Source organism: Rhinatrema bivittatum, chromosome 2 (genome assembly GCF_901001135.1).
Source record: "Rhinatrema bivittatum chromosome 2, aRhiBiv1.1, whole genome shotgun sequence".
NCBI lineage: Eukaryota > Metazoa > Chordata > Amphibia > Gymnophiona > Rhinatrematidae > Rhinatrema > Rhinatrema bivittatum.
This window is the reverse complement of record NC_042616.1, coordinates 440,023,394-440,048,194: the sequence shown is the minus strand read 5'-3', so window position 1 is coordinate 440,048,194 and position 24,801 is coordinate 440,023,394. Positions and strand designations below refer to the sequence as shown.

Here is a 24,801-nt window from a genome sequence, read left to right as displayed (position 1 = left end):
CAGTACAGCGGTCATTTGCTGCTATGCTGGGGCATTGCACGCCGGCAACCTGCCAGCGCACACAACTTATGCCAGCTCAGGAGCTGACGTAAATTCGGAAATAAAGAAAATAAAAAAAGGTAGGGCTGTCAAAGGGGTTGGGGAAGAGAGGAGAAGAGGGAGGGTAGGTAGGAGGATAGGAAAGCTCCCTCCCAGTCCCCTCCTTAATTGGAACGGACTGGGCGGAACTGGGAGAGGCCCGATCTCGTCACCATATGCAAACTGGGAAAATCTCCATCCCTGTGATCACTTGTTCGGATTTTATAACATGCCCATGCCGGCATGCACACGTTATAAAATTGTGCATCTATGAGCATGCACTGAGCAGCGCATGTGCATATTTTTTTAAATCTACCCTTTAGTTAATAAAACTTGTAAATACTACCAGCCCTGTTTACAGCCTCATTTGTTTTCAGGTTTCCTGAGGTGAAGGAGCATATCCCAGCCATTAATACCATTTTCTCCCTTAGATGAGGGACAAGGGGGTCCATACCAGCATGGTTAAAAGGGGAGGTGAAAGAAGCTATTTTAGCCAAAATATCTTCATTCAAAAATTGGAAGGAGGATCCAACAGAAGAAAATAGGATAATGCATAAGTGTTGGCAAGATAAATGTAAGACATTGATAAGACAGGCTAAGAGAGAATTTGAAAAGAATTTGGCTGAGGAGGCAAAAACTCACAGTAAAAACTTTTTAAAATATATCCGAAGCAGAAAGCCTGTGAGGGAGTCAGTTGGACCGTTAGATGATCAAGGAGTTAAAGGGGCACTTAGAGAAGATAAGGCCATCACAGAAAGATTAAATGATTTCTTTGCTTTGGTGTTTACTAAAGAGTACGTTGGGGAGATATCGGTTCCAGAGAAGGTTTTCATGGGTAATGATTGAGATGGACTGAACCAAATCACTGTGAACCGAGAAGATGTGGTAGGCCTGATTGATAAACTGAAGAGTAGTAAATCACCTGGACCGGATGGTATACACCCCAGGGTTCTGAAGTAACTAAAAAATGAAATTTCAGACATATTAGTAAAAATTTGTAACCTATCATTAAATCAGCCATTGTACCTGAAGACTGGAGGATAGCTAATGTAACCCCCATATTTAAAAATGGCTCCAGGGGCGATCTGGGAAACTACAGACCGGTTAGCCTGACTTCAGTGCCAGTAAAAATAGTGGAAAGTGTTCTAAGCATCAAAATCACAGAACATATAGTAAGACACAGTTTAATGGAACAAAGTCAGCAAGGCTTTACCCAAGGCAAGTCTTGCCTCCCAAATCTGCTTCACTTTTTTGATGGAGTTAATAAACATGTGGATAAAGGTGAACCGGTAGATGTATTTTACTTGGATTTTCAGAAGGCGTTTGATAAAGTTCCTAATGAGAGGCTTCTAAGAAAAGTAAAAAGTCATGGTATAGGTGGCGATGTCCTTTCGCGGATTACAAACTGGCTAAACGACAGGAAACAGAGAGTAGGATTAAATGGACAATTTTCTCAGTGGAAGGGAGTGGGTAGTGGAGTGCCTCAGGGAACGGTACTGGGACCCTTACTTTTCAATATATTTATAAATGATCTGGAAAGAAATACGACAAGTGAGATAATCAAATCTGCAGATGATAAAAAATTGTTCAAAGTAGTTAAATAGTTGATTTCAAGTCAATTTTGGATTATGAACATTTCCTTTCCCTGATGTCCATTTAGACAGACAAATCTGGTCAATTTCTTTGATTGGGTGAACAGAGAGTTGGTTCAAGGGAGAGCGCTAGACGTAGTGTATTTGGATTTGAGCAAGGCCTTTGACAATGTTACCTCACAGAAGACTTATAAATAAATTGTGCATCCTTGGTAGGGATCCTAGAGTGAATGACTGGAATAGAAACTGGCTGTGTGGGAGGTAACAAAGGGTAGAGATAAACAGAGTTTTCTTTGAGGAAGAGGGTGTTACTAGCATTATGGCACAGAGATTGGTCTTTGGACCAGTTCTTTTCAACATTTTTGTGAGCAACATAACAGAAGGATTGTCAGGAAAGGTTTGTCTTTTTGCCAATGATACCAAAATCTGTAACAGGTGGACAGACAGGAAGGTATGGAAGGTATTTACCAACATAGACTACTGTAATTCCTTATTTCTTGGTCTCCTCCAAACATTAGACCACTTCAGATACTGCAGAATTCTGCTGCCAGAATTCTTACCAGAGCAAACATAAAAGATCACATAACTCCTGTTTTGATTGTCCTTCACTGGTTACCAGTCAAGTTCAGAATTAAATCTATTTATGCCAATTATGTTGATTGTCTGAACGCAGACTTGCATATACATACTCCTCAACACAATCTATGCTCAGCCAAAAAAGGCTTACTTTCCATTCCCTCGGTAGCATTTGCTAAACTTACAGCAGTCAGAGAAAGAGCTGTCTTATTAGGTGGCCCAAAACTATGGAACAGCTTACCTGTTGAGTTAAGACTCCAGAAAAATGTGAAAGTGTTTAAAAGGTCATTGAAAACATGGCTTTTTAATCAAGCATATGGAACAGATAATAGCCAGTAACATGTCTGTTACTTGTTTGAATTTTGATTTTTATTATTTTATATTGTTTGAGTTTAGTTTTCAGAATTTTAATTTTTAGAATTTTGTTATTTTTACTTTATATTTAATATGGGTAACATTAGCTTTTAATTTTGTTTATATGGTAATTATCATTTATACTTGTGTTTATGTAAATATCAATGATTTTATTGAACATGTAAATTGTTGTGAAGGTTAACCACCATACATCGGTATATAAAATTGATTAAATAAAAAAATAAATACAAATGAGAAGAGATTTAGCAAAGCATGAGGAATGGTCTATGATCTGGCAGCTAAGATTTAATGCTAAAAAATGGAGAGTAATGTATTTAGGATGCAAAAAAACAAAGGAAAAGTGCTGCATTGGAGGTGAACTTCTAAGCATAAAGGGAGGGATCTGGAGATAATTGTATCTGATGATATTAAGGTGGCCAAACAGGTGGATGAAGTAACGAAAAAAGCCAAAAAGATGCTTGGCTGCATATAGAGAGGAATGGTCAGCAGAAAAAGAGAGGTGATATTGCCCATATATAGGGCCCTGGTGTGACCTCACTTGGAATACTGTGTACCATTCTGTAGACCACACCTTCAAAGGTTATAAACCATCTGGATTCAGTCCAGAGGGGGGCTACTAAAATGGTCTGTGGTCTTTGTTCTAAAGCATATGAGGATAGACTTAAAGATTTAAACATATATGCTCTAGAGAAAAGGTAATATAGGGGAAATATGTTAGAGACATTCAAATATTTCAAAGGTTTCCATGCCAGGAGGTGAGCCTTTTTCAAAGGAAAGGAGGCTCTAGAATGAGGGGTCATGTCTTTCTATATGCTCTGTGATTTTGATCTTTAGAATAGTTATCACTATTTTTCCCGGCACTGAAGTTAGACTCACTGGTCTATAGTTTCCCAGATCGCCCCTAGAGCCCTTTTTAAATATTGGGGTTGGAAATGTCTTCTGTCAATATGGCTAAAAGTACTCACTTTGTGGAACAATGCATGCACTTAGCATTGAGTCAGGGTGATTTTCAGATAGGCAGTCTACATGCATAAATCACTTAGGGGCGGATTTTAAAACAATACACGCACCGGTACTTTTGTTCGCACCACCGGCGCGAACAAAAGTACACCAGATTTTATAAGATACGCGCGTAGCCGCGCATATCTTATAAAATCCGGGGTCGGCGCATGCAAGGGGGTGTACATTTGTGCAACCTGCGCACGCCGAGCCCAGCGCGGCCTGCCTGTTCCCTCCGAGGCTGCTCCGATTTCGGAGCGGCCTCGGAGGGAACTTTTCTTCGCCCTCCCCCAACCTTCCCCTCCCTTCCCCTACCTAACCCCACCCCCCCGGCCCTATCTAACCCCCCCCTTAACTTTGCACGTGTCGCCAGCAGCCCCGCTCCGTCTTCTGGTCCCGAGGGTGTGGTCTGGAGGCCTCGACCACGCCCCCGGGCCGGCACCATGCCCCCGGGCCCGCCCCCAAAACGCCGCGGCACGCCCCCAAAACACCGCTTCATTTCGGGAACGCCCCAGGACACGCCCCCTCCCTCCCCGTTTCGAAAGCCCCGGGACTTACGCGCGCCGGCGGCCTATGCAAAATAGGTGCGCCAGCGCGTGAGGGCCCTGCGCGCGTAAATCCTGCCGGATTTACGCGCGCAAGGGTTTTAAAATCTGCCCCTATTTGCATGCCTTATTCACTTAGGGGTAGATTTTAAAAGTCTGCGCGAGCATATCGATGTACATGCGCTACACAGCACGCACACATGGATGTTCGATTTTATAACATGTGCGAACAGGTACATGTATGTTATAAAATTGGTGGTCAGCATGCACAAGGGGGGTGCACAATTGTACAACATGCGTGAGCCGACGCTCGCAGCCTTCCCCCGTTCCCTCCGAGGCTGCTCCGATTTCAGAGCAACCTCGGAGGGAACATCCCAAACCACTAACCTAACCTCACTTCCTCTTCCCCTAACCTTCCAGCCCCCTAGCCCTATCCTAAATCCCCACCCCCCAACCTTTGTTTTACCTGTTGTGCCTGCCTCTGGGCAGGTGCAAGTTGTGCATGCCAACAGCCTGCCGGCATGTGGTTCTCCAACACAGCGGCGAATGGCCACTGTGCCAAAGGCCTCTGGGGGCCTTCACCCCCAGACTGCCCTGCCCCACCCCCTCCCCACCCTTTTTCTCAGCCCCGGGACATGCGCGCATCCCCGGGCCTTTCTAAAATAGGCCTGATGCGTGTAATCCCACCTATGCATGTAAATCCTAGGGATTTAGCATGGAAGGCTTTAAAATCTGGCCCTCAAAAAATTGTCCACTGTGGGGGTTTTTTGTATGCAGTTCTCTGTCAAATCTGGTAAAAGCAATTTGCTGATTCTTAAGCCTCAACCAATAAAGATTGCAGACTTTTACCTATAACTGGGCCTGATGTTTGTGAATTATGAGTGTTCCTGGGCATGCTAAAGGAATTGCTACACATCACCTGTACTGTTAACATAAATAACCTCCATTAAAATACTACTGCATTTTTATCATCATGGTCAACTGGAAGTTCATTTCTTCAAACTCTTTAGTAGCAAGTGCCTGCAATATCTAGTGATAATAATTCCAGTCATTAGTGCAACAATATTGCTTTGATTGTAATGTGTACAGTAGGCTTGATATATCAGTCATTGTCTTCCTGTGTGACTATTGCAAAAAACATTTATAAATCAGGTCTTCTCTCCAGCCCTTCAGACCCCTGTCCTACCTCCCTCAAAATATTAGCCAAAAACAGTAGTTGATAGCAAATATTAGCCTTCCAAGCAAGTCATTAAAGGATGATTTTTTTCAGAAATAATGTTAATACATTTCTAATGGCCAGCAAATTAATAAACAGAAAATGTCCTCATTTTTAGGTTAATAACCTTAACCAGATATATTTTCTTTCTAGTGCTTTTTTAGTTAAACCTCTTGTATCATATTTATAGGCCAAACCTTTCCAAAATTTTGTCTTGAGTTTTCTGTCTCTATAAACAGTCTTCATTAGTAGCTTTTTTTAAAGCAGGCCTCTCCTCCAGTTCTGACTTTAGTCTAACTAAGCTGCTTTTATAAAGTTGCCTGAATATTGGTGTGGGGTCCTTTCCATCTGTTGCCTAGGACTTCACTCTCAGTGACATTACAAAGCCAAGATGGTTTGTTGGTGTCCAAGCTGTTAAGCCATTTGTTTATCTCTGGTGTTGCAGCATTTTTCTTAATTACCAATTCTCTGTTTCTTTCTTTGGTTTCCTACACTTTTCTGTTTCAGGGAATAGATCCTTCTGTAACCTTTGGCTGACATAGCTGTTATCTAGGACTCTCTTCTTGCACATAAACAAATATTACCAAGTTGCTGAGTTCAGTTGCACAAATCTATTAACACTCTACTCTTGCTTGGCAGACACTACAGTTTTTTATGCTTCTAAATTTTTTTTTTTTAATTTTATGTTAAAATCTAATAAGAAAATAAATACAATGGAATTAAAGGAATGCTTATTTGCATTCCATATATTGCTTCAAAAGATCAAGGCTGACTGTCATAATAATAATTGTTTGAGACCTACCTTATTAAAATGTTAGCACTATCAGGGTCATGCGCTGTTACAGTGCCAACTGCAGTTCCAATCTCTGCATTTTCATAGACATCTAAGATATAAGATGGCAATGTGAACAATGGTGACTCATCCACGTCTCCTACAATAATCTTCAGCATTGTTGTATCTTTAAACGGACCCAAGTGTGAGAAGTGGAAATCCACATGAGTATTTGCTCCTTCTATATTGAGAGTATATAATTTCTTTTTCTCATAATTGAGTGGCTGTGGAAACAAATAGAAATCAATTTTCAGCCTTTGGGTTAAATTTTCATCAAATCAGAAGCAATATATTTTTTTATTTAGTCTGCTGTAACCTGAAGGCATGTAATATGCTTAGAAAACAAAGATATATACAGATATGATTAAAAATAGAAAACAAACTAGAACCTCTTAAGGACTGAGTTAATTAAAATGGAAGTTTGAAACTCACATTCTGTTCCAGCTCACAAGTCAAATCTCAGTTGGCAATTATTATGTAGAAAGGGAAATGCACAATGATGTGGTACCAATTTCTTTTCACAATCTGTCCTACTGAGTAAGAAACTCTTTTTTTTTCATAAAATAATTTAACAAGGAGCTCCAGAAAACCTTGGGAGCTCCACAGCACATCACTTCCAGTGCATCTTCCAGGTAATAGGCCTGTGTTTTGAAGCTAAATTTAGTGCATTTACCTGTTTTTTTCTAGTAAGTTATTAGAACTGAATTATATTTAGTTTATCATCTCAGCACATCATAATATTAAGAATTGGTCACTGATCACATCATCATAACCATAATGGAAAGACTGTACTACTTAGGCCAACATAGTCTTACATAGTCCAGCATTTAAGCTAGACAAGAGGGAAGATATAAGCAATTCTCCCCAGCTATAAATAACTTGCATTTTCCATATTAAAATGGTACCTCATCTTTGTGAATCAACTCTTCAATTGGGTAATATAATACAGGTGACAAGAAGCAAAAGGAGAGAAGTGAAAGCTGTAAAAATAGTTAATAGAAAAATAAAAGGAAAGTAACATAAAATAAAGAGGGAGGCAGAGCATCATCTTGGAAAGTCATGTGGACAAATGCTTAAAGTCTTGTTAACAAAATCACAGTCAGCCATGGCAGAGGTGGACATGGATATACAACAGTTGTTATCACTGAGACTGGGCATCATGGAAATCAGGATTGGGATATGACCATTTCAGGCTATAAATGCTTTAGAAGCAATAACTTAAAGAAAAGGGGTGATGAGGAACCATTTACATTATGAACAGTTTAGTAGCCACTGACATAAAAGGAAAAAGGAAATAAGCTGAATTAATATGCATTCCTCTGGAAAAACCTAATAGAAATTATGTGTACACATAGGAAGGAGATGGTTTCAGACATAATAAGAAATATCACAAGAATGACATACTAAGGGTGGTCATGCTTGTTGACAACTTTAATCTAATAGATGGTGACCAGAACCTATGATAACAAAATCACCTATGAGTAAATAATTCCTAAAAGCCATACAAGAGACATTCCTCAGGTAACTAGAAGAGCATATTTGAGAGGATGCTACACTGGATCTGGTATAGACACATTGAAAGAGTGCACTGACCTCATGATAAGTGAAAAATAGTAGCCTGTGTAGAGCAATAGTAAAACACAGACCTAAACTGAACAATACTAAGATCTGGAGGACTTATTCAAGATGATGAGAAATAGTGCTGAGGAAGCCCTAGTGGCCATCTAAGTGTTGACATGTACAAGGGAACTTTAGTCAGCAACAGAAGGGAGAAATGAAAATGTGACAAATCTCTGTGTAAGGCAATTTTACAAATGTAAAAGAAGAAAGAAACCAGAAGAAAAAAATAATAAATAATAATAATAAATATAGTTCTCTAAGAAGGTGTTGGAAATGGGAAGACCAAAGTGGCTTGTTTATTTATTTATTTATTTGTTGGTGTTTATAGGCCACCAATATTGAAGTCCACATTGGCTTACAAATTCAAACATATATAATAAAATACAAATAAATACATGACATTGACAGGTAAAAACAAAATAAAATATATTCAGCTTATCTAAACTACAGCATTAAAACAGATCAACAGGCTAAAACAAATAAACAGAATCAAATCATCTAGTTTAAAACTAACATGCAAGAATAAATAAATTTGATTTTTAAAACTATTTTAAATCTCTTTGGATAATCTATTGTTCTAAGTTCAAGAGGAAGAGTATTCCAAAATGTAGCTGCCACAATGGAGAAAGTATGAGGGGCAGCTTTATCAGGTTAACAAAAAGGGAGGCAGGAAGTGCAGTAGAAGATCAAAGGAAAAGAATATTGACCAGATGATAAAACAAGGAGATAATACTTTCTTGAGATAGAGGCAAAAAGTGCATAGCCACAGGTTAGGAAAATTAATACTCATAAATTGAGCAGCCATTTTCCTAACCTGATCGCCATCAAGACAGTTTTTTTTTCCATGTTGCTGCTTCCTGTGGTTCCTTCAACTTAATATCACCACAATATTAAGTCAGAAGAACCACAGAAAAACAGTATTTTCTGCTTCTCTTAAAATTTTGGGCCTCCTCAAGACTTAATGCCAGCTCTGGTTAAATTATGTGCGTTGGACACATGGTTATTTTTATGTGTGTTGGACACATGGTTATTTTTTGCATAAAGGGGTAATAACTAATAATCTCATCAACATGGAATTTACAAGTAATGAATGTGATTAGCTACACACTGATTTGGATGTACATTTTGGATGCACAGATCCCCTTATCGCATCAGGAGTTATGGACGTGCATCTAAAGTTTATATCCATCCTCAAGTTAAGGATAATAATTAGGGAATAGGTATTGTACAGATCGACATGCCTGGCCAGTAAAGGGGGGGGGGGGGGGAGGGAGGCAGCCAGTCTGTGGAGGTATGCCTGGTCCCAAGCAACAGCAGGCATTTTAGATATCTGCTCTTGGGCTGTGGGGATTTTCTGACATACACAACTTCCTCACTCCTCCTCAGTTGTCACATAGCTACGGACATGGTGTTAGAGCAGCCTCCAAGCTGAAGACATTTTTTTTAGTGTGAAACCTAAAAAGGGTTTGGTCCAGATAGCCTTTAAAGTGGAGTAAGGACCCAAGCAAGGGGCCCAATATTAAGTCTTGGGTGATTAGTGAAACTTCCCCTTAACAGCACATAAGCTTTAGATCTGCCCTATGTACTCTCTGGCACTGATTCCTGCAGCTGCACATTAATGCTCCCTAGAGATGAAACACAGTTGTGCTTGCCACCCGCGTACAAGCGCTACAAGCGGCTCCCTCATCCAACACAGTGCTGCCTCACCTTTATAGTTCTGTGCCGCTAGCACTCATTTCCCAGCATGATCTAGAGAAGATACCAATGCCACTGAGCTTGCTGCCAGCTTCTACTTTGCACCTCCTTGGTTCATGCCATAAGCCTTGGTTCAGCCCTAAGTGTGCTCCAAGCCATCAGTCTTGTTTCAAGCCCTCACCTGTGTCATCATGTATGTTGTCAGCTTGCTTTAACATTTCACCTATGCTCTAGTCTTATGCATTGTATTTTTCAAGCTATCAGTTTTGACTCTGCCTATTTAATAACTAAAGAAATAAGGTGGCCTCTCTGTTCTAGGCTCTTTTTGTATGGGTGTTTTTTCTGATGGAATTTTAGAGGCTAGTAATGTCCAGAAGTGCATTGGTCCTTATTTCTTTAGTTATTAAATAGGCAGAGTCACAGCACTCTTACCAATAGGTTAATCAAAAAGGAATGGCACTCCTATCTTCATATGAGCCTCTCAGTATAATTGTTCTCTTCACTATAGACAATTGTGTCACTTACCACCAACTATAAAGCCATATCTTGTTTTGCATGTTTGGGAATTCCATTTTTGCCAGGAAATAATTGGGAGCATTATTAAAGTTCATATCCCATATCAGTTGGAAGTATCTTGTTCGTGCAAGTATCGGGTTTATCAATGAAACAACACATCTCTTCTCTAACAAAAAAATCATTTTATAAACTGCAGCTTTTAAAATGTCTACGTCCTCTTCTTTTTTATCATGATTTCCGAACTATCCTACAGTCCTTAATCTTTTCTGGTCTAGACTACTGTAACGCTCTTTATCTAGGATTACCTGACTCTTCAATCTACCCTTTACAACTGGTTCAGAATAGTGCAGCCCACATTCTTTCTGGCATCTCCATTCGAAATCACATCACACCTACTCTTCAATCTCTCCATTGGCTACCCATAAAATACAGGATAAAATATAAAGTACTCACTATCATTCATGGCTTAATACACAACTCATCTTCCACCTGTCTCTGTTCTCTACTTTGCATTTACAAACCCACACAACACTTAAGATGATTAACACAAAATCTATTAGACATTCCACGACAGGCAAGACTAGACATCATCAGAAGGAGGGCATTCTCTGTAGCAGGACCCTCCCTCTGGAATTCTCTACCAAATTATCTTTGTTTACTATCAAATCCACTACATTTCAAAATATCTCTAAAAACATATCTATTTCAACTGGCATTTAACATTTCACCAATCCACTCAACTTCCACCAATCAACACCATTCCCCTTCCCCCCTTTAATATCGCCCCCCTGTCAGTCTCTTCAAAAACAGATATAGTCACTCCCTTCCCATTCCCTTGTGACTATCCTTCCCAGATTACACTAGTCCTTTCCTTGTCTTCCCCCATCCTATGACCACAAAGTGATTCATGGCCCAGCCCCAATTTATTAAATGTTTGTTAAAATTGTTACTTATTAGTTATATGCCAGTTTATGTTATTTATTCTTTTAAGTTATATTTTAATTTCATTTATTTTATATTCTTGTAAACCATTTTGATGAAAAATTTATTTTTTAAAAACAGTATATAAATGCTTTTAAATAAATAAATAGATAAATTGTATTCCCCATTGAGTGTTTTTAAGATCAGCTCAAAGAGTTACCTGGTAGCAAAGCAAGTATCCATACCCTTTCTGTGATTGTTGGAAATAATGGGGTGTGTCCAGATATTTTATCTGCAAAACTCGAAATTCATCTTGTGGAGTTAGAAGCAAGATCTGATAATAAGTTGTTTATGTTAAGTCTGTTACTGGTTGTGGTACCACCTCTCCCAGTCCAGATATAGTCCTGTTCTGTTCATTTCAATGTAGTCTTTGAAAATGAAAGAGAAGCCACTGCCAGCTTTTCATCTCTCTTCTGTCACGTTTCAGCTACAAAACAAAATCCACTCTTGATTATAGCCTATTCAAACCTGTGGATCTCAAAATCAAGAATTTAATTCATCTTCAAGATTCAAGCCACGAGTTCTTGTATCATCTGCTTGTGGTATGTACTTCATGATTTCAGGCCACAGTCAGTTTGGACTTTAACTGTCTCTGGATATATTCCTATGCTTCAGGAGATGCCAAGGTCTATTACTGTGCATCTACATTCTTCAATCGGTCATCTCTTATGAGCTGTAGCCGCAGGTGAAGCATCATCTGAGCAGTAGCTATTTCCTTGGACTCTAAAAAAGCAGCCATTTCTTCAGTACTATTGGTTATTCCAGAATCAATCTGTTGCAATTCTGTAGTCCAATTTAGTCATTCAACATGGTTCAATAACAGTATCTGTCATAGAGGCTTCAAAGGAATGATTCTCTTTCAACTAATTATACATTGCCATTCCAGAGTGACATAAGGACATTAAGTCTAACCCATCCGTCATTTTGGTAATAATTAAGTGAGAACCTAAGAAATTGGACCAAGCATTTCTGGATCTTAAATTGAATCTGCGCCTCCAGTTATGTTTTTGGTTCAAGCTTCAGCCATGTCTTCATCTAAGCACTCTGCCCTGTCTTCATCCAAACACTCAGGATGTCCTTGTCTAAGTCTGCAGTTTGTATACTTCTTCACTTCAGCCCTGAATCAAGGAATTTCCAGCTCCTGTCTTGGACCCTTGATTCTCCAAGTTAGTATAAGGAATCCCTTCATCTCCTCAGCAGCTGGAGAAGAGGCTTGAGGAGGGGGCTTTGAGGAGGAAGTACTGTTGCACTTGCTTCCCGCAGATAAGCCAAAAGCAGCTCACTCATCCTCAATGCCGCGCTGCCCTGCCTTCGTGGTCCTGTGCTGCCAACGCTCACTCTCCAGCGCAGCTTGGAGAAGCCGCCGATGCTGCCGTGATCTTCGTGGCCTGAGGGCCACTGACTCCAGCACATTCCCTGTATCTGATGTTCTCCTAGATACATGTGCCATCATTTAAAGGAACCATTGCTGCCCAATGACATCTTCCTCCAGCCAGTCCTATAAAAGGCTCTTCTGCCACTTCCTGGTTGCCTTTGCATTGTTCTCATGTTCATCATTGAAAATCCATCTTGTTCCATATTCCTCATCTCTTGCTGGTTCCTGCATCCAAATTTTCTGAGTTTTTGCCTCATCCAAGTCTTCTGAGTCCTTGCATTGACCAAGCTTTATGAGTCTTCATCTCATCAAAGTCTTCTGAGTCTTAACCTCATCTAAGACTCCTGAAGTCTTCCAAGTCCTCGGAAGGTAGGAGTAATGGGACGGCCCATGCCATCTTTAAAAATGGTATGGGTCATCCAGTGCTCCTACCATGTGACAGGGGGCCAGCCAATGGCACGGATACCCTGTCACATGCTAAGGGCAAAGGGCCATTGGCGCCATTTTGATTAGTGACAGCCGATGGCCCGAGAGCGGGAGATTGCTCCTGGGACCCCCGCTGGACCACCAGGTACTTTAAAAAAGTTTGGAGAGGGTTGGGAGGGTGGGGGATAAGAAAGAATTAAATTTAAATGGTCGGGGTGTTTTGGTTTTTTTTGGCATGATACAGCCGATTTAAACGGGTAAAAACCACGGGAACGAAGATTTCCCATGGTTTTTACCCGAACCCAATACCGGAAATGAGTCCGGTACCGATTCACATCCCTAAAAAATTGCATAGCTCTGGAAAGCTAGTCACAGTTGTTTTCAAAAAAATAAGTTGTATTACATACAACTTATTATTGAAGATGGTGGTAGATATCTACCAGCAGTAGTAGTGGCAACTTAAATTGTATCATAATATAAGCACATTTGTGACAGACATAAAAAACAGTGGTAAGGGCTGAAAGTAAGAATTAGGTAGAATGGAGGAGGATTCATGAATGTCTGTACATACATAACTTTTGAGGGACAAAAAGGGATGACAGAAAGTGTCAAGATTATTTAATTTAGATTTCAAAAAGGCTGGGATAAACTGAATGAAGAAACACTAGCTTCAACCCTAATGCTAGTGACATGGCTGCATCAGGTTTACATTTCCAAGAAGTTTGGGGTAACCTGCACAGATTGTCCATGTTAGGTTTGACAGCTTGCAGGATGGCCCTACAAGCCGCCTCACTCACCTGGATGCCAGCAACAACTTCCAGTGGCTAAGATACCACCTGCAGACTGATGCCACCAAGCATGGTATGGGATGCCACCAGGCCACTGCACCCCTGGCTCCTTCTAAGCACATCACGCTTGACATTTGCACCCTTAAAGGGCTCCTGGCAGGAAGGCTGCTGCTGCGGCACCTTTGGATGACATCACTGAACCCTCCTATTAAAGGTTCCTTCGGAGGAGCATCAGGCACCTCAGCAATAGGTCTCCTGATCTGCATTGTGCTCAAAGCATGCTGCCTTCGTTGCTGTGTTCTTCTGTTCCTCTTCCTATGTTCCTGTCTTGCTCTTGCCTTTTTCCTGTGTTTCTGTCCACCTTGTCTCACCCTTTTCTTGTTCCATCCTTGTCTGCATTACCCAGCTGTGCCCTAGCCATTGTCTTTGCCCTTGTCTTGGTTCTTGTCTTTGTCTTGTCTTTCCTTGTCATCCCTCAGCTTGCCTTCTTGGATTTTGACCTCTGCTTGGACCTTGACCATTCCTTGATTGCCACCTAGACCTATCCTTTGCCTTTAGATATGACTATACCCTGTCTGCTGTCTGCTTTGACCTCTGGCCCATCTCCGATATATACCATCTGATGCCTGCCCTGATATCTGGCCTGTCATCAGTATCTCCTGTCTGTCACCAGCCCTGACCTCACTCTGTCTTTGGACTCTCATCTGCCTGACTTTTCCAGGCATTCACCTTAGTCCTGCCAACTTGCGGGAGAGGTGGCTAGTATAGATGAATCTCTAGTTTGTCCTTCTGCAGGACGTATCCGCCAGCTGTTGGTGTGGGCCTAGAAGTTGAGCCTGCTAGGTTGTGCCATTCACACCACAGCACTAAGGGTCCACCAATGCCAAGCTCCTTACACCATGGTTATAACCCTAACACCAATGAGCATGGAGGTGGCTAGATGTCTCAGAAAACAGCCTCACTAGTTTTGGTGGCTGTTCGGATTATTTTAGAGTTTGGTGGTAAGACTTGGGAGAGGATATGTATATAGTATATAGTAGTTAGTATGGGACTTATAAAATCCAAACTGTAAGATGGCAAATTCTTACAGCAGAGATGATGATGTTCACATTAGAATGAAATTTTAAAATATGGTTGGGACACATGTAAAGGGCAGTGATAGGAGATGAACTGAGTAGTTAGTTAAAAGATATGAGAAGACTAGTGTTGGTTTAAGCATGGAAATTTAGATGCTTATCTGCTCAATGAGAGAGAACTAAAGAGGATTACAAATGGAAAAACTGGATAGACCAGTGTTGGTATGTATTTGTCATCACTGACAATCTATGTGACACTGTACTGATAAATTATAATCACATGTAGATATTTAATCAGCTGCAATAATTGTACATTAATAATTGTACATTAACAGATGTTTGTTCATGTGCAATTTGTTTACATAAGTGTAGATACACCTGCTAAAATTAGGTATCTGTTCTGCAAATTAAAAAGATTTTCAATTGCATTTTTTTTTTTTGAATATATTTTTATTGAATTTTTTCTTTGTGAAATACAAAACATCAGACATACAAGTATGTATAATTTTAACACCAAAATATAGCTAATCATATGTTAGTGCCTGACTGATCATTGTATATGTCGTATGAACAAGAACATTCTGTATCGTCAGACATTTCCCTTTATGTCCATTAAATAAAATTCGGTACAGAAAACTGATTCACAGTGTTAACAACTTAACATAAACCATCCAGTATGTCTTCTAATATAAACGTGCTTGGGATACATCGTACAGCCAGCAAACTAAAGTAATACACCGAACCCCAACCTATGCTGTCATGATCCTCCCCCCCCCTTAGCCCCTCCTCCTACCCTCCCCGAGGTACCAGATATACCCAGAATTGAAACTACCCTCTCACATTTGGAAATCGTTACTTGTATGTTTGTTAGACAAGAGTTCCATGTAAGGTTATCTGCCTACAGATGGGTGTGCGTGAACAGTTGGTGTTGCAACATTTTGTTAGTCATATCTCATGTCACCCTAGTCCTTGTGGCCAGTTTGGGCGGTTGCTGGAGTTATTGTTTCTTGATATTGGTGGAACGTATGCCAAATTTGAGACGTCATCATTTGTTTCTTAGTCGTCTGTGATGCAGCCGTCATCTGTTCAAAGGTGGCTAATTTGATCATTTTTTGCATCCAATGGTTAAAAGTTGGTGCCTCATTAGATAGCCAGTACTGAAGAATTAATTGTTTAGCTAATAATCCAGCTTTGTCCATAAATAGAGCCTGATATGGTAAGGGTCGTGGCGGGGGTAGCATATGTGAGCCCAATAACCATGTCTCAGGTAGAAATGGAAAGTTGAATGCACAAATCTTGGAGCAGAAAGTCTGTATTGAGTTCCAAAACTGTGATATTTTCTTACATGTCCAAAACTATGCTGGTAATTCCCAACCTCCACCTGACATTTAAGACAGAAGGGGGATGGACAAATCCCCATTTTTGCTGCGTCTGCAGTGGTAAGATACATTTGCCATATAAACTTAAATTGCATTTCTCGTAATTGGGTATTCTCAGTGATCAGCGAGGATCTCTTAAAAAACAATTTTACTTGATTTTCCGTCATCTCGACTCCTTGTATACTCCCCCATTTCCCAGCTATCTGTTCCAAACCCTTTGTAGAACTTAGGGGTTTTAATAGCTTGGAAAACATGGAGCTGGAATATATTATTGGTCTATCCACTCCTAGTACTTTGCTCAACCTTACACTTCCCATCCCTGGTTTACTTGTTAAGCCACTGCTTGTGAGAAAATGCCGTAGTTGTAAATATGCATAAAAGTCTGTACCGGGAAGACTGTATCTTTCTTGTAAACTCTGGAAGCTCTGTAGGAGATGAGTATCTGGGATAAACATCTGGGAAACCATTCGCAACCCGTTAGTGGCCCATCTCTGAAATACTGTGTTACCCTGACCAGGAGGGAAAGAAGGGTTACCGCAAATAGGGATATACAGAGACTCCTCCCTGGACATATTCACTATTTTCCCCAGATGTCGCCAGGCTTTACGACCGGACTCTATCACTAGGAAGTGTCTACAAGACTGCGGGACTGCCAGCCACCGCATCTGGATTATAGAGGCCGGGGACCAATCCCCCAACCAACATTGTACGAAGGATGTCGGGGAAAAATATTCTGTACCTTGCAACCAGTCCCTAATGTGTCGAAGCATAGAAACTAGGTTATAGTGTTGGAGATCCGGGCACTGCAAGCCGCCCTCCAGCACTGGCCCCACCAGGTACCTGGTTGCCAACCGTGCCCTCCTCCCTCTCCAAAGAAAAAGACGTATTTCCCTATTTATCCTCTGCAGATCCCTTCTGGTCAACCAAATCGGCAACATATGTAATAGGTACAGCCACTTAGGGAGCTCCACCATTTTCAATAAATGCATTCTACCCATTAGAGAAACCGGGAGGTTTCGCCATTTCAATAAACGTTCTTGCATCTTCTTGAAAAGTGGTTGGACATTAATGTTATAAATAACCGCCGGGTCATTGGAAACAAGGACTCCCAAGTACCTAATAGGTCCCCGAGCCCACTTAAGAGGGAATGAGGGCCCCCACGATCGTTGCAAATCTCCGAATACCTCCAAAGCTTCAGACTTGTCTGCATTAATCTTGAGCCCGGAAAAACTGCCATTGCAGCATTGTAGATAGAGGACCCTAGGCAGTGATAACCTAGGCTGAGTGAGAAAGATGAGGACATCATCAGCAAAAGCCGCAGTTTTAAAGACTTGAGTGCCCGCAGTGAGGCCAAAGACCTCTTCGTCTTGCACTATAGATCGTAACAGTGGATCTATGGCTAATATATATAGTAGCGGTGACAATGGGCAACCCTGTCTGACCCCTCTTTGTGGTACAAATGCCTGTGACAGTTGCCCATTTACTAATATGTGGGAGGTAGGGAGATGGTATAACAGAGAAAGATATTCGAGAATATGGCCTTGAAACCCATAGCGACCCAGCACCGAGAACAGATAATCCCAGGAAACCCTGTCAAAGGCTTTTTCTGAGTCGAAACTCACAGCCATAGCTGGTATCTTATTCTTTTGACAAAACTCAATCGCCATCAACAGTTTTACAATGTGTGAGCTAGAGGAACGCCCTTTCACAAACCCCACTTGGTGCTGGGAGATGAGACCTGGCAAGATACTACTTAATCGCGCCACCAGCGTATTAGCCAATAATTTTAAATCACAATTTAGCAAGGATATTGGCCTGTATGAGGCGGGAGATGTTGGGTCCTTGCCTGGTTTAGGGAGGACTGTAATATATGCTTTATTGAAATCTGTGGGAAAGGATTTCTGGTCTAGGGCATTTTGGTAAAAAGCCTGTAGAGAATTTGCTACCCGCTCTCCCAAAATTTTATAATAATCATATGCAAACCCGTCTGGGCCAGGTGTCTTTCCCACTTTGCTGTTTTTTATGGCTTGGAGAATTTCCTTATTGGTAAGAGGTGCATTCAATTTCTCCAATTGCCAGGACGAAAGTGTGGGTAGCTTTAGGCGCGCAAAAAACTCAGCTTCCTCTTTTACTCCCCCAGATCTGTCATCCGTGTAAAGATGTTTGTAAAACTGTCTGAAGACTTCGCAAATTTCTGTCCCTTTAGTAGCCCATGTACCCGTAGGAAGGGACATTTTTTCAATATGAGATTTACACCTACGTAATCGGATAAGATTCGCTAGTGCTTTCCCAGACTTATTCCCAAACCTGAAAAAGGAATGTTCCTTATACTGCATTGATTTTAGTGCTCTTTGGTGTAGTACGGCCTGCAATGCACTGAGAGTATGATGATAGTGTGTTGTATGGGCTGGCGAAGGGAAGTGAATCATATCTGTCTTTGCTTGTCTTAGTTGATTATCTAGTGTCAGAATTTCGGCATTTATAGCCTTATTCCTGTAGCGCAGGTATGAAATGATTTCACCCCTCAAAACCACCTTGCTTGTCTGCCAGAAAAGTTCTGGCTGACTAACATGCTGTGCATTTGTCTCCTGATATTGCTCCCACTTACTAATCAGAAAGATTTGAAATTTTGAATCTTCTTTCAAAAAATTGGGAAATTTCCACCATCTCGTTCTTTCCGTTTCTTCCCCCCAATTAAGCGTCACCCAAGGCATAGCATGATCCGACACACCTGGTTCATCTATGCCAGTCGCAGCTACAAAAGGAAACAGTGTTGTCGAGCCTAGGACATAGTCAATGCGTGATAGTGTCTTGTGTGCTTTCGAGAGGTGTGTGTAGTCCCTTTCAGTTGTATGCAGTACTCGCCAATAATCCAACATATTTAAGTCTTGACAAAGTTGACTAATGAAAGTACTTCGTGGCTTAGAGATATGAGCCTTAGGAGGGGAAGATCTGTCCAGGGATAAATCATGAACTGAGTTAAAATCACCCGCCAGAAGGAAGCCCCCTGTTCCCTGAGTGATCAACAAGTTAGAGATAGTCTGAAAAAATGCAGCCGAGGGCGAATTCGGACCATAAACATTGCCCAAAGTTATATCCTTCCCATTAAGTTTCCCCGTGAGTATGATGTAGTGGCCATCCGGATCTATTGTCTCTTCCGTTAGTTGAAAAGAAAGGGATTTATGTATTAAGATAGCTACTCCCGCTTTCTTCCCCACTGCCGGAGCATAATAGCAATAGCCCACCCAGTCCCTCAGTAATTTTTTGCTTTCTGCATCTGTTAGGTGTGTTTCTTGTATGCATGCTATGTGTGCATGAGCTCGTTTGAGTGATTGTAGAACTTTGGTCCTCTTAATAGGGTGACCCAAACCGTTCACATTTAGACTAACAATTTTTAAAGGAGGCATAAACCTCGCGTGACTGGGCCTACAAAGGATGTAAATAAGACTCTTATACCATGGGCTCCCCAGCCTAAGCCCAAGGTAAAACCAAACTGTAAACATAGCCTCCACCCATAGTAGATAACAGACCATCCCCTCCTGTCATAACACCAGAAAGTCAAAATCCATACCTTTCCTGTACCTCTGTATCCCTCCCCTTCCCCTCTTCCCCTCCCCTGCTTCCCCTCCCTCTTCACCCCCCCCTTCCTTATCCCAGAGCCCCAAAGTAAAAACATATCAAACAGTATCTGTCCACCCGAAGGTATCAAGACACTTGGAGAAACACGTTAAAGATGCCTCGTGACCTCACCCCCCTCCGCAAACCTGAAAAAGGTCCCAATATCGGCAGTTCCAAGTAAGCATTATCTTTGTCTATTTAACATCTGCGTTGGAATGATGGATTGTTCGTTCCCTCCTTGTCTCATAATTCAAGAACTTCCCCCACCCTCCTAACTGCGTGTCCTGAACATCTGAAGGGTGGGAGAAGCTGCGGATATACCGGTGTTACAGACAAAGGAGCTGAGTCAGAAGAAAGACCGTGGCGTAAAGACCATCTCCGCGAAATTACCCAGGTCAATCCTTTGAAGGAAAATGTTTGTAGTACCACCAAGAAAATCTTTACCTGCCAGGTTAAGTGAACATTTGCAACTGGCACTTACAACAAAAACCATCACCGAAGGTGCCGAGAGGGTTCTGCCATGAAAGTTCTTAGATCTCTGCTGCCCTCCCGTCAGGCCGAACTTGGTTGAACAATCCACAGGGAAACAACAAAACAAAACCCAAATAACTACGTACCCTGTTGATTCTCAAAGTTACAGTCCGTTCCCGCTCTCGAGTAAAGTCCCCTCTATCAGGAACTCGATATTCTGGAAATTGACTCGGAGAACCAGCGCCTTATCTGGCCCTTTCTTTAGTCGGCGCCATCTTAGCTTTGGTCGAAGCGTCCTCACATCTGCATAATAAATGTTTTCGCCTCTTCAGCATCAGTGAATGTGTGATCCTTACCGGCATGTCGGAATCGAAGAGTTGCCGGGTATGCTAATTGAAATCGGACGTTTTTATTGAATAAGTCTGTGCAGCTAGGGCTAAATAGTTTCCGCTTGGCAGCCACTTGAGCCGAATAATCTTGAAACAGTCTAATTGTAGTTTCGCGGTACTGCAGAGATTTCTTAGTACGATACGCCCGCAAGATCTGTTGTTTGTGAGACCAATTCAGGAGTTTCGCAATTACCAAACGAGGTCTATTGTCTCCCTCCCGTTTACGTCCAAGCCGATGCGCTCTCTCGATTTTGAATGTTGCTGTTAGCCCCGGCAGCTCAAGTGCTTCAAGCAGCCACGTTTCCAAAACCTTCTCCAAGTCCCCATCGTCCACCGATTCGGGGAGACCGGCTAGGCGGATGTTGTTCCGTCTCTCCCGATTCTCTAAATCATCAAGCTTTTCCGCCTGTGTTTCTACTATTTTTTCCAATTCGGCTACTTTTTGCTGATTGCTAAGGTGGCCATCTTCGAGGGTGGAAATGCGGCCCTCCGCTGCATCCATACGGGGGAGCAACTCTGCCAACGACTGTTTCACTTCTTGAAACTGAGAGGATAGTTCTAAGAACCGGCTATCCAACGCTGCAATCACCACATTAGTGACCGATGCGGTAAGTTCCTGCTGCAAAGCGGACCCCGGTGGTGTAACTGAAGGAGAGTGCCTTCCTGGGGTGTCCGCCATTTTGGCGCCAACTCCTCCCAATTTTTCTTTATCCTTTTAGTTCCCTTCAGAGGCATATCAGTAGCAGGTTTTAACATAAATCGGTCAATAGACATTCACTCTTACTGATATCAAATGCCAGAGAAGAATTGCCGGTCAGATGATGCCGATGTAGATTGATAAGAGGGGGGCAAGGCACGGAGCCTGAGCTAGCACAACCGCCCGGCTTCACCGCATCACGTGATCTTCAATTGCATTTTAATGATCATTCCGTGCTGGGGACAGGTGATCATGTAAAGATTGTAAGCTGTAGATAAGAGCTTCTCAGTTTAGCATGATGTAATTGTTATACACCTAAGTCTCATGAACTTCAAGAGTATATGATTATTCCACTGATCTGATACCTATTAAACATGCAGAAAGCAAGCATTCATTTTATCTGATGTACATTATTATTAAATGTTTCAGCAAATATCTATTATTTATACCAATTTTTCTTTGATACTAATGAAGCTTCCCGTAGTTGAAAGGTGTGATATATTGTAAATAAACAAATAATATGAAAACCAATACGAGGTATTATATGTTAGTTGTCTGTTTTGTTCGGTACTTAAAATATAGAAATCAACTGCCAGGCACAGGCTATCAGAGGAGGATATAGAGACTAGGATATCTATGGAAAGATATTTCTCTCAACTAAAAGATAAGTAACTCATTTCATTACCCCTTGTGAAACAAGAGTGTCATCGCCAAGAAAGTGCTCTTAGGCTTTCTATAAAATGGATTGAAACCTGAGGGCAAGCTTATAAATGCATATAAAAAAAGTGAAAAAAGAAAGAATCATTGCAAATATAAAATCAAAAGCGGTACTCTATTCAGTTATAACCAGGACATTGGTTGATTTCTATCTTTTCAGTACCAGACAAAAAAGTAAGACAACTGTGGTTGAGATTAAGGTGCTTGTTGCTACATGGACATGTATGAGATCTGCTGTCTGAGGAAGAAGTCAATATCCAATAAACCCTGACAGTAAAACCAGTAAATTGTCGTCTCTTTTTCCAGATAATTATCTTAAGCAATAATATAAATTGGCTAGTCATAAATCAGGTGTCACAGAAGGGATAAAAGAAATACCAGGACAACCCCAGTGGCAGCCTTTAACCTTCCATTCTGCTGCAACGAGGAAAAGGAAGCAAGTTCAAAATGTTTCTAGCTTAGTAACAAAAGGTTCCATTTCTGCGACCCATCATGACCTGGCAGAAAATCACCACTAGTACAGGTGTTTGTTTCAAAAGAGAGTGGCACTGGTGCAAGGCAAATTCAAAAGCATTGCTGAACTGAAAAGGAACTCTGAAGACGAAAATAACATGATTAACCTTTTAGATCCTGTTCATTGAAGGAATTATTTCCTGATGCCCCTTTTTACATATCTTAGGGGGTCATTTATCAAAATGTGCTAAGGCATTTTTGCATGCAAAAAGCTCCATTAACACATGCGATAGCACCACATCGTATGGTGCGATGCAAATTTGAAAAATAGGAGGAGTTAGGGGTGGGCTTGCCAGTCTGCAAAGTGCTATTGCACAGACTTAATGCTGATTTTAACTACACCTTTTTCAGTAGTATTGAGCTGTGCAATAGCTTGTGTTAAGGTTTTATTGCTTTTTGTGATGTCTCCTGAAAGGCCTGGTTTAGTAGATTTGAAGCTCCTGGAGCACCAGCTTAGCCATTGGAGGGAGGGAGAGAGAGAGAGAGAGAGAGAGAGAGACTAGCCATAATGTCCTCTCCCTAGATAGGTATTTGTATCCCTTAGGGATGTGCAGACAAAAAGTTTATGTTCATAAGTCCATAAGTCGAAAAGGGGGGTCAATTTCGGTCAATATGGACATATGGAGAATTCCATGTTGAGTCTATGTCCATACGTGCACCGGTTCCCTAAATAAAAATTTAAACCCCTCACCCTCCTTAATCCCCCCCCCCAAGACTTACCAAAATTCCCTGGTGGTCCAGCGGGGAGTCAGGAAGCCATTCCTCTATTCCTTTGCGAGGAGCACGTGACCCCCCCAAGCTGGCCAAAAGTTCCGTGTGTGTCCAACGAGGGGTCCGGGAGCGGAACCAGCTTGGGGGGGTCAGGAGCACGTGACGGCCGCATCACATCGGACGCGGCTGTCACGTGGTCCACCGCTGTTCCGCTCCCGGACCCCTCGTTGGACACAAACGGAACTTTTCACCAGCTTAGGGGGGCCTCCTGACCTCCCCAAGCTGGCCAAAAGTTCCGTTTGTGTCCAACGAGGGGTCCGGGAGTGAAACCGCGGTGGACCACGTGACGGCCGCGTCACTCCGACGTGATGCAGACGTCACGTGCTCCTCGCAAAGGAATAGAGGAATGGCTTCCTGACTCCCCGCTGGACCACCAGGGAGTTTTGGTAAGTCTTGGGGGGGATTAAGGAGGGTGAGGGGTTTAAATTTTTATTTAGGATCAACGATCGCGATTTCCAACGTATTCAACATAGCTATGTTGAATAAGTTGGAAATCCGATCGTTTTCGCCTCATCACTTTTTTAAGTTAAAAAAAAAAAAAAGTAGCGTTTTACATATAAGTTCAAAATGAATGCACACCCCTAGTATCCCTATGGGAGGCCCACCTAGTAACTCAAGGTGAGGTTTAGGTAATAGTTTAGGGGGTTAGGTGCCACTTTGACATTCAACGAGAGATGTACGAACAGAACAGTGGTCTCTTGTGAAGATTTGATGGCCTTCGGAGTGAGGAAACTCACCCAAAGATGACATTTGGGCAAGGTTCTCTCCACCTAGCTTGATGTTACCCAGGTAGAGAGGCCATCTTTATTAATTACAGAAAAATAAAACAGAAAAAACTCTGTTTATCTTAGCAATTTTCAAAAGCAAAAAGACAGTAATGCAAGTCACAGCTAATCAGTACTGGCCTTCCCTCCTCTTCCCTTGGCCCCCTATTCTCCCTCGGGCGGATTTTCAAAGCCCTGCTCGCGTAAATCCACCCAGATTTACCCGAGCAGGGCCTTGCGCGCCGGCGCGCCTATTTTCCATAGGCCGCCGGCGCGCGCAGAACCCCTGGACGCGCGTAGGTCCCGGGGTTTTCTGAAGGGGGCGTGTTGGGGGCGGGGCCGAACAACGTGGCGTTTTGGGGGCGGACGCGGCATTTCGGGGGCGGGCCCATGGGCGTGGTTTCAGGCCGGGGCATTCCAGGGGCGTGGCCGTGCCTTACGGAAACGCCCCCCGGGTCGAGTCTCGGAGCGCCAGCAGCCCGCTGGCGCGCGTGGATTTACGTCTCGCTCCGGGAGGCGTAAATCCGTGGATAAAGGTAGGGGGGGGTTTAGATAGGGCCGGGGGGGGGGGGTGGGTTAGGTAGGGGAAGGGAAGGGAGGGGAAGGTGAGGGGAGGGCGAAAGAAAGTTTCCTCCGAGGCCGCTCCAATTTCTGAGCGGCCTCGGAGGGAACTGTGACAGGCTGCGCGGCTCGGCGCGTGCTGGCTGCCCAAAATCGGCAGCCTTGCGCGCGCCGATCCAGGATTTTAGAAGATACGCGCGGCTACGCGGGTATCTTATAAAATCTAGCGTA

The 24,801-nt window shown here is 42.3% G+C and overlaps 1 protein-coding gene across 3 annotated transcripts in view; it reads right to left on the bottom strand.

Moving 5' to 3' along the window:
- CDH18 (cadherin 18) overlaps positions 1-24,801 on the bottom strand; it is a 1,107,921-nt gene that overhangs the window by 210,599 nt on the left and 872,521 nt on the right. For all 3 annotated transcript variants that reach the window (XM_029590319.1, XM_029590320.1, XM_029590321.1), the window contains one exon: positions 6,184-6,437. In XM_029590319.1, the coding sequence (XP_029446179.1) occupies positions 6,184-6,437 (254 nt within the window). The remainder of the gene's footprint in view (positions 1-6,183; positions 6,438-24,801) is intronic.